This window comes from Falco cherrug, chromosome Z (genome assembly GCF_023634085.1).
Source record: "Falco cherrug isolate bFalChe1 chromosome Z, bFalChe1.pri, whole genome shotgun sequence".
In the NCBI taxonomy this organism is placed as follows: Eukaryota; Metazoa; Chordata; class Aves; order Falconiformes; family Falconidae; genus Falco; species Falco cherrug.
Window position 1 is genome coordinate 65,120,857 of NC_073720.1, and position 17,621 is coordinate 65,138,477.

General features: G+C 39.9%; 1 protein-coding gene across 4 annotated transcripts in view; it reads right to left on the reverse strand.

Annotated features, from left to right (window-relative positions):
- Nucleotides 1-17,621, reverse strand: part of SNX24 (sorting nexin 24) — a 91,887-nt gene that overhangs the window by 39,004 nt on the left and 35,262 nt on the right. For 2 of the 4 annotated variants that reach the window (XM_055698628.1, XM_055698629.1), the window contains 2 exons: nucleotides 7,855-7,938; nucleotides 560-664 (listed from right to left, as the gene is read on the reverse strand). In XM_055698628.1, coding sequence (XP_055554603.1) covers nucleotides 560-664; nucleotides 7,855-7,938 — 189 coding nt within the window. Of the gene's footprint in view, nucleotides 1-559; nucleotides 665-6,410; nucleotides 6,544-7,854; nucleotides 7,939-17,621 lie in introns of those variants that run through there. The other 2 variants (XM_027812107.2, XM_055698630.1) reach the window with 2 other exon arrangements.

A 17,621-nucleotide genomic window follows, 5' to 3' on the forward strand; every position in this document is an offset into this window, starting at 1 on the left:
TTACAGTCTGTAGCAAGAGCAGCACACAAATAGGTAGAATCTGGGACTTTAAATGCAATTTTGCAAACCAACTGAGATGTATATGGGATGACAGGTGCCTATTTCAACTGGATGAACAATTCAGATATAGGCATGTACAGTAGAGGGATATGAATTTGATGAGCTGATTCTTCCCTGGTCTGTCTAAATGGAGGTGAGTTAAATAAAGTCTCATTGTATCTCTTCTGCAACACTTTTGGTAGGTATGTTTAGAACAACTTTGAAAGAATAGCATGTTCCTGATTTTAAGCACAGGAAAATGAGGTACTAGTAGGTTCATCAGAGTCAGTCAGCAGCTTTTGCAAGAATCTTGAAAAAAATGCATAACAGTCTGGATTTCTAGCTGCTAATCTCGTTAAGTGAACAGAAATCATCACTGCTGGGAAGTATCCAGCTCACACCCCACCTCTAAAATTGCTTGTCAGTAAAACAGCCCACTTCATACCTTCAAATGTGGTGGGTACTACCACTCTGAAAATGGATGCTGCTTTTACTTTCACAATGCTGAGTGTAGACTCACCTGCAAGTACAACTCCAAGCCTTGCCGTCGCTGCTCCAGCACCTTGGGGACCCAGTTTCTCACATGCTTTGAAGGGATCTCTGGAGTCCTTATGAACTTCTTCAGCTGCAAACAAAAAAGACATGAAGTATAACAGCAACCTTTTAAAGTAAACATGTTTATGTTAGAGATGAGGCAGTACAGGTGAAATAACCACACATGGTTATTTCAAGGACAACAGCATGGCAATGAAGTTACCATCAGCTCATTGAAGTAACAGCAGACATCACATCTACGGGTTGCAGTTGAAAATCTCCACATCTGGCTGCCCTGGACAGTGAAAAGGAACCCTACTAACACTCTCTTGTGACTAACAGCCTTAAAACAAAATGGCAGCAACTACATGAGGGTACCTGAAATGCATTCCCTGTTAGTCAACTTGGAATGATACCTGACAATGTCAATGTGATGCACACAGGTATTACCTTGCTAAGTGCAGTGACAAAACAGTGCAACGATTTCTACCTCTAGATTTAGCCAACTATGAACAGGTGGGAGAAGTACAGGGAGGAGAGATAACCAGTTCTCTGGAGAGCTGGCAATCAAGGGAGCAAAATATTCACGCTCTCAAATTGCTCCAACAGACCAACAGTTGTGTGCAATATCTCATACAGAGAAATAGCAAGATTGCCACTGAATGTATTTCCAAGAGAGCTCCATAACAATTCCTCTAAAGATCCCCACAGGAAAGCATTTACAGATATATACAGAAATGTGTATATGCATACACGAGTGCATACAGACACAAATGTGCATTCTGAACACACTAAGAATCCTCTTGCTGGAGCAATGTATTTTTTCAAAAACAAAAAATATTAATATTTCCTCAAAACTACAGAGCAAAAATAACTGCAGTAGGCTCCATTGCATTTTAATAGAAGGTGACACTAGACATTCTTTCTGTTGGATATTGCCTCTGAGTAAATCTGAGGCAAAGAAGGCAAGGAAGGAAACTCAAAATTGACTTTGACATGCATACCCATGGGAGACCAAGAATTTACATGTCATCTTTGAGCTTGCTGAGATGTCACTATAGGAAAAAGCAGTGTCAACATATCAGCGTCTCTACAATCACAAGTAACAAAGCTGCAGCAAGAAAATCTCAATTGCTGTAGAAACATTTTGCAACTTCCTTACTTCTTAACAGTGCTAAATTACAAATAAATGTGAAGTGCAATGAACAACCCATCAAAACAAACCCCAAACCCATTTATTTTTACTGATTGTTCTTAAAGCCATAGTATAAAACCCCATCTTCCCCTCTAAATTGGTTGAGAATGTTGGAGAAGCTATGGTCACAGCTGTTGTGAACTATGACAGCATCCACAGATGAGTAACAAATGAGGAGAATGCTCCAGGTGAGGGCAGACAAATCTGAAACTATACAAGCATCCACCAAGGCCTAGCTCCTTACAAGATAAACACTCTGTGGCTGTTACCTCAGATGATGATTAACAATCCTTCCGTGCTCTGTGGCCCTGTTACATAAAGCATCCCAAAAAATATTGCTTAAACATGCAAGCACAGGTACTTTGTGTAGGTATAAAGCACATGCTATACAGATGTACAAAGAATAAATGATAAGCCCATTTTCTTATGCTTATAACAATCCACTTATATATTGCAAAAAAATAAAATATTACAATGTCAAAGAATATGATTAGCTATACTGCTTCAGATCTGTCCCTATACAAGAAATATTTGTCTGAGGACAATTACTGTCCGTAATACCTTCCTGTCCATAACTCTGACCTTATGCTGATTAGAATTACTATAGTCTTTGTTTCCTGCAAGACTACAAGTTGGCTCAAATTATCAAGAATTATCTGTCCAAATGTGAATTCAATACGATTTAGAGTGTACACTAATTATTCTAAAATTATAAATAACTTAGAAAACAAGATGTATAGAACTTAAGATTTTTGCAGATTTCACAGCAGTAGTTGTAATGCTGTCATAGTCTAGCATTCCAGTGCTTAAAAAGAACTACCAATATTTAAAAATGTAAAGGAAAAAAGTATAAAACAAACAGGGAGTGTGTACCAATAAATGGTTGTATATTTAACTACATTATACACATAGAATGTAATTCTTTCTAACAAACTGTCCATGTGAGAGTAATAAAACTTTTGTTCAGACTCGAACACAATACTGTAATGTGGACGGTGCGGAGCCTGAAAGAACTGGTTTGTCACTCATAGCCAGGGCAAAGTATGATGGCCTATGTAAACTATTTCAAAAAAGCCAACAGCAGTGGGTGGTTTCTGTCAAGGGAATAATTTGTATCCCTGGTGTAGCATGGCAGTCTTGAAAAGATATTAAACCTTTTCCACTACAGCCAGATTGCAGAGGAAGTGGGGCTCTACTTTTTTACACAGCTGGAATGTAGGAACGATTGAACCCATGAAGGAGACAAATCCAGCCCTGTTCTTGGAAATGGCTTTGTTTAAAAAACAAAACAAAACAAAATATCAAAATTAATCAAAACATTAATTGGCATTCTGATGAATGAATAATGTTTTCTATGAGCAGGGGAGTCCTCCTTCCTGCATACAACAGCAGTGGAGCATGCCCTCATCTAGAGAAGGGCAACCCCTCCCCTCCCTTCAGCCTCTATTCCCATTTACTACCACGGTTGTTCTCTGTAGAAGCTTTCTTTCTCCTGCTCACTACAGACTTTTCCAGCACTAAGGGCACCTTGAATATGCAGTAAGTCTAAAGGTACCTTTCCAATTGCTATGTAGTCACAGCAATTTAGAGTGAAACTTACATTTTAAATTAAAGGGGAAGAAAGGAACAAAAAATTAAATACCCTATTGGCATGCTGAAAGCAAACCGGTATCTGGACCCGAGTATAAATAGTGTCATGGGTTGTGAACAAATTGCTCACAAAGAACAACTGAGATGCAAGTTCAAAATACTCTTCTCCAGTAAAAAATGTTCAAATATACACCCTACTTTTCAAAGAGCACTGAGATTTTGTGCTCTAACACAAAACAGAGGAGAAGAAAGGCTGAAACAGCACACTTCATTACCAGAGAATGACTCCTCCAGGATTTCTCTAACACTGAAAGCACTAAGAAAGGTTTAGAGCATGAGATGTTCAACGATGTTTACTGAAATTTTACTACAATTCCAAAAAGTAAGATTTTAAAAAAGATATTGTTGCCAAAATATGCTGGGTGCTCTACATCTGTATAGCTAACAAGTAAGAAGCAGTCACTGTCAAGTTTGCAGAGTAATAAAAGCAGACAGCAAGCAGATGGAAGGTAAGATGAAACAAACTGAAGAGTGGTGCAAAGTATCTGTTTAGAATACCTGCTATGTCTGGAGAGAGAGAAAAGGACCATCAGTTTTTCTGGTGTTCTAAGGAGAAATCTCTGCAAAGCAAATTACTGTAGAGGAAGCAGCACACAAGGAGACAATCTCAGAGTGAGACTGCAGTCATTCATGACTTCTGTGTGGAGTAATTGTGCAACCCACAAATTACAGTGAAGACAACCACAAAAGGAAGAAGAAAGTGGAGGCATTCAATGCCTTTTTTGCTCAGCCTTTAATAATACTGAAAGACCTTGGGCTGCCTGGTCACCCAAGTTGGAGGACCATGAGCATGGGAACAGTGACTTTCCATTTGTGGACACTAAAATTGTAAGGGACTAGCTGTATCAGGAAATCCATGGGGCCTGATGCGATTCACTCCAGTAGTACTGAAGGAGCTAGCAGATGTCATGGCAGGATCCCTCTTGATCATCTATCAAAGGCCTTGGGAGTCTGGGGAGGTCCCCGCTGACTGGAAGCTAGCCAGTGTTACTCAAATGTACAAGAAGAGCATGACAGAAGACTCCAGGAACTACGGACAAGATTATACTGGGTACTATTGAAAGGCATTTAAAGAATAATGCAGTCATCAGACACAGGGAACATGGAACAAAGGGAAAGTCCTAGTTAAGTAATTTGATACCCTTCTACGATAGGGTCATTTGCCTAGTGGATGAAGGGAAGGTGGTAGATGTATTTTTTCTGGATCTTAGTAAGGCTTTTGATACTGTCCCTCACAGTATCCTTCTAGACAAGCTGTCCAAACACGGGACGGGCAGGTTCACCGTGCACTGGGTGAAGAACTGGCTGAAGGGCAGAGCTCAAAGGGCTGTAGTGAATGGGGCTACATCTGGCTGGTAACTGGTCAACAGTGGTGCTCCTCAGGGCTCAGTTCTAGGGACAGTTCTGTTCAATATTTTTATTAATGATCTAGAACTAGGAGTTGAATGCACCATTAGCAAGTCTACTGATAATATGAAGCTGGCCAATGCTGCTGACTCTCTTGAGGGACAAGAGGCCTTGCTGAGGGATCTAGATAGATTGGAGTATTGGGCAATGATTAATGGGATGAAATTTAACAAGTCCAAATGCCAGATTCTGCACCTAGGACAGAGTAATGCTGGGCACAAGTATAAACTGGGAGAGGAGTGGCTGGAGAGCAGTGCTGCAGAAACAGATCTGGGGGTGCTGGTGGGCAGCAGGCCCTACGTGAGTCAGCAGTGAGCCCTGGCAGCCAGGTGGGCAACCCACACCCTGGGGTACATCAAACACAGCATAGCCAGCCAGTCAAAAGAGGCAATTACACCGCTGTGCTGGTTTTGGCTGGGATAGAATTAATCGTCTTCAAAGTAGCTAGTATGGGGCTACGTTTTGGATTTGTGCTGGAAACAATGTTGGTAATTCAGGGATGTTTTAGTTACTGCTGAGCAGTGCTTGCACAGAGCTAAGGCCTTTTCTGCTTCTCACACCACCCCACCAAAGTGGGCTGCAGGGGCACAAGAAATTGGGAGAGGACACAGCTGGGGCAGTTGAGGGAACAAGAAGGAAAGGGGAGATGTTTGGTGTTACCTCATTTGTCTTCCCAAGTAACCATTAAGCATGATGGAACTCTGCTTTCCTGGAGATGGCTGAACACCGGCCTGCCCAAGGGAAGCGAAGGAGTTTTTTGGAATCTGCTTTTTTGCTTTGCTTGCACGTGCGTTTTTTACTCATTAAACTGTCTTTATCTCAACCCATGAGTCTTCTTGCTTTTACCCTTCCAGTTCTCTCCCCCATCCTACAGGGAGGTAGTGACCAAGTGGCTGTGTGGAGCTTAGTTGCTGGCTGGGGTTAAACCACAACACCCACTGTATTCAGTGCCGGTGCAGCCTTACCTTGAGTGTTGTGTGCAGTTCTGGGCACCACAATTTAAGAAGAATGGGATGGTACTCCAGTATGTCCAGAGGAAGACAACAGAGCTCATGGAAGGGCTGGAAGACATGTCCTATGAGGAGCAGCTAAGGACTCTGGGCTTGTTTAGTTTGGAGAAAAGGAGGCTGAAGGACAATGTCATTGCCCTCTACAGCTCCCTGCAGAGGGGCAAGGAGGTGCTGATCTCTTCTCCCTGGTATCCAGTGATAGGATGCGCAGGAACGGCTCAAAGCTTCACCAGGGGAAGTTTAGAGTGGACATTAGGAAGCATTTCTTTACCAAGAGGATGGTCAAACACTAGAACAGGCTTCCTAGAGAGGCAGTCAATGCCCCAGGGCTGCTAGCATTTAAGAGGCATTTGGACGATGCCCTTAACAACATGCTTTAACTTTTGATCAGCTCTAAATTGGTCAGGCAGTTGGACTAGAGGACCCATTGTAGATCCCTTGCAAATGAAAATATTCTATTCTATTTCAACTACAGGAGATGCTCTACTTGGGTAGGGTGAGTTTTAAACATATAAAGCTTGATTTTTCCTCTCTTAATGTTTCCTAACTTATTTAGTTGTTTAATCTCTACTCACCTGGTTTACTTTCAATTGCAGGATTATTCTCTTACATAAAATAAAGCACATACGTGTTCCAAAGCTTGGTGGTGGATGAGTGAGCTGTACTACTGATTCAGACACTGTTGCTCATGTGGTATCATATTGAATGTGGACACAAGAGGGAAAATATCTGAGACATAACTGAATTAAAACAATACACAAGGAAATGAGTATTAAAAAGCAGTAGCTGATACCACAACTGAGGCAAGAGGCAAAAAGGCAAGAAATATTAGCACATCTTAACTATGGTGCGGTAAAGCAAAATATGTTCTTTTCCTTTGTACTTTTGAGGGCAAACACACAGACGGGTCAATAGTTGCCTTTCATTGATCCAGGTTTGTTTATATTCATACACCATGTAAGGCCGGTAAAATCGTCCTCTCTGCCACCAGGATAAAGCTTCTTCCCTGAATGAGATGATTCCTGAGCTGATTCAGGACCACCAGCAAACATGCTGGTGGGGATAAGTTCCTCTGACACTGCAGTGACAAGAGCTGTAAATGCCTGTGCTCATCTCTGTCGTTTGGAGAAAAAGCTTTTCCACACTTAAGGCAAGCAGCACCCATGAAGCAACACCAGTGGAGTGTGCACACACCTCACTGCCACTGAGAGACACAAACGAACAAATGTTCAGTTGGCCCATGTCCTAGGAGTGAAGGACTGAAGCTCTTCCTTTCAGCTCTACCACTGGCAATGGGCTGCAATACTTTTCCAGAGATCTCCTTCACAATACTTGGCTTCCATAAGGCAGAAAAAATGTAAAATGTGCCTTTCAACTGCACAACTGTATAGCAGCATCCAGTTCAGCTTGGAGAGGAAAAATCATACTTCAACTGTGATCACAAACAATTAGTGGACAACCCATCTTGCAAGTACGGAGTTTCCTTCAATATATTAGTAAGATGATTCAGTAGACAAGCTTAGCAGATATTTTATTTCACATTCACTGTATGAAAAGCAGCAGAGTGAGATGGTCTACTTAAGTCTTTTTCATGTCTAGTTCCCTGGTGTATACAAGTTGTTTCCTTCAGCTTTTACATGTAGCAAGCTAGCAACACAGCTTATAGAAATAACAATTATGTGCCTAACTGGATAAAACCAAAAATCATATTTATTTGCTATAGGGATCTGTCTTATTTTGTCATTTTACAAGAAGGAAAAACATACTACAGACAGCATTTTAGCAATATAGCATGTAAACAATAATCAGAAAGAAAAGGAGAGTTAGTAACATGTGAGCAGTCATAATCTCCTTCCACAAAACAGAGAAGAAATTGAGTTAGTTGGGAACTCATTTCCAGAGACATGAATCACAAGATGTATTTAAGATGAAGCACGTATAGTAACAAGTTCAAGTGAGAGGAAAACATCACAACTAAGGTAAAACAAAGTTACACCTTATAAAGAAAAAGATCACTACCTTTTTATGAAGTGCATGGAATTCACTATACCTCTTCTCCACAAAATGTTTCCTTCCACTCATCAACACCTCTATTTTAAAGACCTGAAAATTATAAATAATAAAAACATATAAATAATAAAGAAGACATTAATGTTACTTGAAAAAACAGTTCCGTGACATGGCTGTGACTGCACATTTTACCACAGTCATTCCAGCAGGTAGTCCCAAAACAAACCACGACGACTCATGAGGCACTGAAGTACAACAATGATTAAGAGGAAGCATAGCTGAATATTCCATTAACAAGTTTGTCCAACAAACATACAAACACACTGGGTAAGCTTGGACTGTACACTGTGCATTAAAAAGCAAGCATTAAAATATTCTATTTCAGAAATGTTTAATACATTTTGAAGTAGTGAAAAGTAATTAAAAAAAGGATGGTAAAAAAAAAAAAGAGAGAAAAGGAAGAAAGATTCATTCTTTTTCCCTCTTACAGTACAGCATACTAACACACACATGTTCAGTAAGAACTTGGTAACAGATGCAGTACGTTATGCATGGAAAAGAATAAATACATGCAAACACTATATCATAGGTTAATTTCCTCCTAACCTACAAATTCATCTGTAGTCTCAGTTGAGCTTGTGCTACTATCTACACCCTAGGAAAAAAACCCAAACCACCCACCACAGCCAAACATGGCAAATGCTTGTTTTCTTTGTATGATACATGTGACAGCTTTTGTTGCTGCCTCTGGAAGGTTGAAAGGCCAGGAGAAGAAGCTCTCTGGATCCACTAATTAGTAGTCACTAACATGACATCTTCTTGATTCTCAGGTCACTGGGTCAGTTCTAAGGGCAAGTGATGAGAAATATTTTTAAGCAGTCAAGAAAACACGGTCTATTAAACGAAGTCAAAATCGGCAGAAAAGCAATACAGAAAAGGTGCCTGGTCTATCTAGGAGTTCTTTGTTTTCTGTTTTACTTGGAAAATGCTGGAAATAATTATTTCCAGGACAATGCAAGATGATGTTCAGGACAGATTATTACATCAAGACCCCAAGACTTCAGCCAAATAAAAAGTTATTTGAAATAAATTTGCAGTGATTATGCCTGAATGCAGAAAAAAGGGGTGTCTGTCACAACATGCCCAGCTAGCATTGATCACAGCAAACATACAGAAACCATGCTGGATAAACACTTTCTATTGTCCACTACAACTTGCCTTTCAAAGAGGTCAAAATGCTATGGTTTTCACCCGCTAGCCAAATCACATTAGAAACAGACAGCATTTTATTTAATCCAGACTGAAATGTGTCTACCTTTGTTTGAATGCAGTACGGATGGGACTGCAACCATTTCATACCAATGTTTACATTACCAAAATTAGTTCAGATTATTGTAGTATAACTTGTGCTACATTCTGTCTCTTTGAAAAGGACTGTTTCTGTGTCCTAACTGCTGTAAGCAGAAGACCTTGTTTGGGTGCACTGTCACGTCCATCTGCGCGCACCCCCTTCCCCCGCCCCCCAGCCCCCAAGTTTAGACTATTTTGGGAGAACAGGTATTGGCTATTGAACAATTTTCTTCTACATGTGAAAATACTCCAAGGCACCCTTAGGAATATGTTATAAGTTGAGAGCTGTAAAGAGAATCACATGCAAAGAAAAATCAATGCAGGCTTTTTTCTTTAGTTGAGACTTAATGTCCTAATTATATGAGAGAAAAACATTATTTACATCATATATTCTACACGCTGTATGAAAGAAATAGTTCTACAAGGACAAAAAACCTGCTTTGGATTGCACAGGAAAACTGCTGCATTGAAGAAGTTTCAAGGATAACTTGGTGGGAAAAATGGGTAACAATACAAAACTAGTTCAGTTAGAAGTGACCGTGAGTCACTTCTCATGACTCTTGCGAGTTGCAAGAGTTTTGAATTAACTTTATATTAAATCTCCAGGAATTATGAGCAACTCACAGCATCCACTTACATCTCAGTCAGCTAAGAGCCACCATGCTACTGTTAGTTTAGCACTTCTGTTGGCTATAGGGTTTGCCAAGCAATTTGGAGAAGTCTGAGGGGCTCCTGACTGAGTTGTAAGCACTCCCTTGACAGGTAACTTCCTTTGAATCACAGCTTGGCTTGTGTAGTCTCATTTCAGTTTTAGTCATATATGCACAACTTCAGAGTAACGTCTTTCCCTCTGAAGTCTATAAACCCATTATTTCATAAATAGTTGGAATACAGGGGGAAAAGGAAATACAAATCCCACTGTGGATCTTCTGTTCAAAGCACGTATCTATTTTGTTCTGTGTTTCATCAGTGGTTAAGGAATTACAGAAATGGCTTCAGAACACCAAAAAGTACACAGCATTTACTCATCCTCCTTTTTAATCTTAGTAAAGTTTTAATCACTGTTTCATAATTTTTGCTATCATGACACTAAAAAATACATTTGCTGGTCACTTTCACAGAAGACATGAGAAGAGAAAACCACAGCTTCCCGTACACGGTGATATAATTTCCAAACCCACAAATCTCCTACCTTTACACCTTCAACTGACTGTACCAGTATAGAGGCTTTAACTTTGCCTCCTACCATCCAGAGCCCTTGGTCCAGCTTTAGCAGCCATCTAAAATTTACAAAGCTGGACAACAGATCTGCTATGCATGAAGCTGAAAATTACTGTTGGAAAACAAAACCTTGCAAATGGCATTTCTAATCACTATGGCATCTGTACTTCAGAAATATAAAGCAATTTGTGATAAATAAGTGGACAATCTTTAAATGCTTTTGTTTAATGCAAATCTAAATATTAATTTGATTTACAAATTAACTTATAAAGCAGAAAGGCAAGTAAGTGAAATAACACATATTGTGCTTATGAACTTCATATTAATAAATAACTTCATTTAGACAGCATTAATTCCAGATTTGCCTCCTCACTCTTTTCAGATCACAATTCACAAGAGCAAACTAAATGCACAGAAGTTAGTTTCTATGCCACTATTTCATATAATGGCATGGCTTTAAGCGAAAGACAAAGAAACATCAGTTTACAGGAGAGAAAAGATCACTTCATGGATTCAAAATAGCTATAGACAAATCTCACACAAATTTAACTGAGCAGTTGCAGGCCCTGACACAAAAACAATGTAAGGAAACTGGTGAACATAGACTAAAGTGCCAAAATAAAGACGGAAGAACTATGGGGGAAAAAAGGCAACAGTGCAAGGAAATTACTTTTCTTGTAAAAATGTTCATGTTCTATGAACAGATAACTCTGAAAAGACATACAACTTTTTATAATTGACAGTTAGTTAAGTGAAAAATTCAACAATTAATCACTGAATTAGACAAGTAAAATGCTTTTCCCATAGTCATTGAAATACCAGAAATATGTCTGACTAGGATACAAGGGACCACAGATATGAAGACACCAATCAGAAAACTCTTTATGGAGTACTCTGAAACTAGAAATGTCTCACCTTTCCTGGTTACTACCACAAGAGCTATCAACAATGTTTGCACAAAGCCAGGAGATCATTATCCATTAAAAGCATTCTTCCAACAGAATATAACCCACATACATGATGTATGTACCAGACACCTTTGGACCAGCTATCAGTATGGATAGTGTTGATCTTTTGCATAGCAGAAGTGCAGATATTCCACTGCAATTCATAACCATCAAACCTGTGAAGGAAACTCTTCAAGAAGAATTCCTCAGGTTTTTGTTAGTAAGATAGTAAAAACTTTCAGGTCTGACTACAACACAGATTTACATATAGTTTGGGTTCCCCCCACCCCACCCCCGCAAAACCCCCATCTTTTGCTTCTTGTCTTTGCCTCTACTTTGTTCCAATGACATGGATTATATTCAGATCTTGGAAACCATTTTCTTCCTTTTCTATTGTTAGCAACTCTGCCTCATTTTGCCATTTTCCTGAATTTATCCATTTCTGATTGTTAGCAAACCTCTAACTGAATGATCCTTTTTTTCACAATTTTCAAAAAGAATATTTTTATTACTCTTGATGCAGAAATTAGGCAGTACTATGCAGTAACTAAATTGGATTATATATGGGCAAACCATTGGTACTGTCTGACTATGAATTTCCAAGACAGCATAAATGGAAGAAGACAGGAACCAGTAAGACATACAAGAACCACCCATGCCTTCCTGTAAGCCCACTGGTGTCGTAAGTGTACATCAAGAGCTGTGTGGTAAATAAAACCATCCCCCTTCAGTTCTTACCCAAGTCAAATGCTTCACTGGACAAAAGGACATCTTTTATTTGATAATTTAATGCTAAAACATGCAGCTCCGGTTAACTTTGTCTCAAAAACCCAGGAATGATCCATTTACCAAAAAACAAATACAAGAATGACAAACATGACCAGGAACAGGGAGGAAAACTAACCAGAATATTCAACTTCTCAGCTCAGTTTTCTATTACATGAGAAATACACAGATGGCACTTTTATATTCACTCATGGAAATTACATTAACTACACAGTTTATAATTATCAGAAATTAATACTATCACATTGTCCATATTTGTAGATTGAAAAATGAATTGCAAAGTATCAAAACTTCTGAAAAATTGTAGCTGAGAAAGTGATTTGGGGCAGACTTGCTTAGAATGAGGAGATACAAAAACCAGAAGCAGAAAAAAAGTTTACAGGAAACAGATATATGTGTCTTAACATTCACCAGCAAAGAAAACCCCACAAAATCCTACTATTGTGCTCTTCTCTCTGAACACCAAGCTTACAAACACTAATTCTGTTTAATATATTACTTACAGAAATAAATACATCCCTTCAGATGCTTCAGTATGCTTGACAGACTTTTGTCTGAGTAACAGCTAATGCTTTCAAAGTGTCAAGGAATTCAACCCTAAACCTTTGTTATATCCATATGGAAGGAATTCCAGAGTTAATGAAATGACAGCTATGGTCCATGAAACACTAATGGAATTTCTATGACTTTAGTGTTTCATTATTGTTTAGACAACAGCAGATTTTCTCTCTCAGTTGTGCTATGACTAGAACAAGACCGTGGCATTTAGTAGACAGCACAAGATTACTTTAAACCTATTCCTATCCAACTGACCTAGGGGAAAAAATATTCCACACAATCAGTAAGAGCACCTGGGTGGTGGTGGTAACCACAGCTGCATGTAGCTGCAGCAACAGTTTGGCATCGCAGGGGTGTAAGTGCCTTATGGCACTTCTCCATACTTCTGAATGCCCTTCACAGCAGAGGCGGAGACAAGGACAGCATTCAGAGCCAACTCAAACTTCAGAGCAGCCTTGATAAAACTGAATCTCGTTATCCCCCAAATGAAAACAAATTAACTTATTCTGACTTCATCCTTTGGAAGGTGGGGCAGCAGAATTCAGTGGGCACGGGGCAGCTCAAGGGTGCGGAGACAGGCTGACATCAGTCACAGAGGCATGAGGTGAGGGAAATCTCCCTTTTTCTCTCCTTTCCAAACACATTCCTCCCAGTTCTAGATTTCCCCTATCTTGCACCCACTTTACTCTGGGTTATCCCTACCACGTCCACTTGATGAGACTTCAGATCATCTGCCTCAAGATGCTTACAGTCACCTCTTTGCCTCTTCTCCGTAGCAATTGCTCTTCCCACACTACACAAGCAGCCCCTACACAAGTTCCTGCATGGTCTTCTCATTAGGAACATGCCCCCTTCCTTTGCAGAATTGGGAAACAAGTTAGGGCACAGTAAAGAAAGAAGCAGAGCAGCCCTGAAGATCCCAGTTTGCTCTGTTTGGTTTTGCTGGGGACCTAAGAAGGGATGAAAGTGGCTGTAGGAGACAGTAAAGGAAAAGAGGCACAAGATTAGGTATTAGAAACCGAGAGTAATCAGTGCTGGAGGGGAAGATGAACAAGGGGAGAGCTGAGCACCATCCATCCTTCCCAGTAGCAGTAATCACATGTGCTGAACATTTTTTCCTGATGGCCATGAGAGCAGGGAGAAAGCAGGAGATGCAGGTGGGCAGCTCAGCTTGCACGGACATTTGGAGCACTGTCCACAGGCAGGCAAAGGGCCCACAGCTACCTCCACCTCCCTGCTGACCCCGGCAGCTGCTTGTTGTGCCTGTGGTACCAACCTCCGGCAGTACAGCTCCACTCAACACAAGTGTTTCACTCTTCCTGGAGGGCCCCGAAGAGATTCAGATCCATTACGGTATCCGTTACAAGCTGTGCTTATCTTAAAGACAGCTCAAAAGTTGCACTGGCCCCATAAACCACCCCTGTCCCCCACCCCAAGCACTGCCATGTCTGTTATATAAAATCAGACTGTTTCACTTAGTCCCGATTACAATGTACAATATTGTTACAGCACAAGATAAAAAGTACACGGTTTTATTAACTATGGAATTCAAGGCTTGCCATTATGCAGTTATAACGCTGCTTTGTCCTCAGTCTGTGGAGGAGAAAGATCATGTCAGAGAAGTGAAACGTTCACTGCAGAATTTCCAAAGAAATTTCCCAACAGCTCCAGCCTGTGTGAATTAATTACTGGACCCCTCCTGGCCTGGAGAAGCAGCCTTACTGTTTATATAGCACAAAAGACTTTCTGCTGTGACATAAACCCACTGACAGGACAAATACATTGTTTCACTGACTCCTCCTGCCAAATCCCACGTTACTGCAGTCTAACTTGGACCTTTCATTACTAAAACCAGAGACCTGTACCTAAGAACAATCACAAGCATATGTTCTTGTAAATATGGTTTACTTCAAATGTCTCCTCACTAATTTTATGTAACTTTCAGCCATTCATTTACTGAAAAAAACTGTCTCTTCACTAACAATTACCAGTGTTACTGTTATTAGTACCTACCTAAACCAGACTACTGCCTCTCCAAGAACCTTTCAGCACACAGTTTGCCTTTCCCACAAACACTACAAAATAATTAAGGATATTCCCTCTCTGACGTTCTTTTGCAGTATGGGCCTCCTCCACTCAAAAAATGGCACAGTATTGGTAGGAATTACATAAAAAAGGTGTGCATAGGACTCAGGGGTATTCTTCCTGAAGATGGTCTTTGAGAAGGGTATGTCCTATTTCTTAGGGTTTAGAGGAAGAGGTAGTAAAACAATTGATACTGCATCCCCATCAGTTTTGCAATTCCTACAACATGGGAAGCTCGAGGGAGACTTCTACAGAGCTGTCACTGTTGAATGAAAGAGTAGCTGACATATAAGAGTAAGTAGTTTTCTGATTTTTTCAACTCTCTCTAAACCAATCTTTTCCAAACACATGGTTCATAAAATCCCATAGGAACTTCTCTGTCATTTCCTGAAAAATAACTTACTCGGCCTTCCAAGCTAAAAAGCCTCTCCCTTGCCAGCAAAACACTGACTGTGGAAATCCAATTTGTAATCAAACCAAGAAGCTACAAGATCTGACTTGCTTTTGATATTTTTCTTTATTAGCCCTGCAGAGCACAACTGTTACTCAGATGACACCCTTTTAAAATCTCGTTGTCACTGTGGTCATCTATTTGGCTAACTTTCTTAGAATCAAACTTGATGAAAAACGTGCTGATCTTTTACTGAAAAAGGAAAAAGTTCCTAACACATGCTAACGCCTACAGTTACAGAAAGAAAAAAATGCTGTGCTGTGTTTGTCCATCTGGATCAACTCAAGGTCTCTTATCAGAAGTGTTCTACTAATAGAACAACCATGAGCCTTTTTAAGGAAAAGATGAACTTTCCAATAGAAATCGTATAAAATTGGGATAAAATACTTGAATATTGCAAAAACTAACTGATGGCAAAAGTATATTTACATGAAACAGATGGATTCTAAGTTTGATGAAATATAAGGTCTCTTCTATTTTGTCACAAAATCCTTTGCTATTTTATCTGGAGAGTCTATATAGTCCTCTCACTTCCCAAGACAGGATGTAACTCCTAACCACAAGAAAAGTGCCCCCATATTGCAGCCAACTAACCGCAAGAAACTCCTTTTTTTGCAAGAGGCTAAACACAAGACTAAGTCGTTGGTTCTTTTTTCTAGAAGCTTTAAGTCTGTGCTACTTCACACTTGTATTTGCTGTCTGGAAAACACCTGGGTCACCTAAGACCAGACCTCCAAAGCATAGATGTTTTGTTTACAAAGAAAAAAGTCAACTGGTGTCAAAAAACACTTTTTAAAAAGTATATACACAGCAGGGTGATGAGCATTACTCTTCAAAGGAGCTGTCTTTGCACTGTCTCATATTCCATGGTATGTCTACCATGGTATGTGCATTTAGCCTTTTCCTCTGCTAGTGATTAATGAAACACATATGAACATGAAACACAACAGTATTTAGTCAAGTTACAGTATACACAAGCTATGAAAAATCAGCTCCAATTTCTTCATGGTAAGTAACGGGAAAGAAATACTGTATATCCACATTGCATCTTTTCTTATTAGAGTCCCTGCAGTAATCCATCTGAGACATCTCCGCTCCCCTTTACCTGTCAACATAAGTAGCCAACAATCATCTGAATCATTTTTCAAGAGCAATAGTCAAAGGAGTTTGCTTTTCTAAATGTCCGTGCAGCTTAGCAAAGATCCTTCATATATTACTTTTAAATAATGGGATCACCCTGTCTTCAGCCCCACAATGGAGGATTCAAACATTACTCTGTTAATAATGAAGATGAGCAGTGAGGATACATGTGTCATTTTCAGGCATTTCCATTTGAAGAGTTAATGCATCCAAACCTCCACTAAATTAGCATTGGTCTGCCTTCCAAAATGGAAACCTAATTACCTCTGCTATTGCCTGCCATCTGTGTTATTCTTACATGCAACTGACAGCACTATTTCAAACATCAGCACTCATTTCTGAACAGAATAGTCATCATATCAATTTATCTGAGAATGCCATCCTGCTCACCAAAGGTTTCCCTTGCCAGGTTAATCTCTTTTGAATGATAATTCAAACTAGGAAAAAGAAATAAGCTCAAATATCTGTAAGACATTTTCATTTCTTACTGGACTAAGCCTGCTGTGACTGAGACAAGACCTGAAACAGGTTACCAGGATGTGGTTATCAGTACAACCAACTGCAGAAAACCAGATGGTTCTTCACATGCAAGGAGGGTGGAGAGAATAGAAGTGACAAACTCAGCACAACTACTGAAGAAAATGCAAGAGCACCTACCACAAACAGTGCCTGAAATTACGAAAATATTATATCCAAAATAAAATTTAAGTTTTCAAGCTTCTGAATTTACATGCTGTGACTAACAGAGCATTTATGTTGTAGTTGGCTTGGTGGTCACAGTGAACGCACATATTCTTGAGCCAGATTTAAACTTGTTCAGATACTGCTGGCTGCATAACAATAGTAGTAGCATGAGCAGCACAAGCTGCAAAAACTGTGGCAGGGTCTGGACAAAGCTCGGTGCACCAAGGGGACAAGCCTGGCTCTATGCCAGCTACACCTGCAGGAGCTGCAATCAGCAAGATGCAGGCATCCCACAAAAGTGAGCAGGGTAAGTGTGAAGTTCAGAGGAATGCATGGTTCAGATTTGACTTGAACACAAGGGAAGAATGCAGGAAAGAGAGAAATTTATTTCCTATTTTGCTTTCCTTAGAGTTACAGTATAAAACACAGCAAGCAGTAGTGGAATTGCAGATACTTCAAGCAGAGCTGCTGGCATTAGTGGAGGAGGAGCTAAGGCAGCACAGAATTTGACTCAAACACCCCTATCTGAGAAAAGGTAAAAACTACACTGTTTA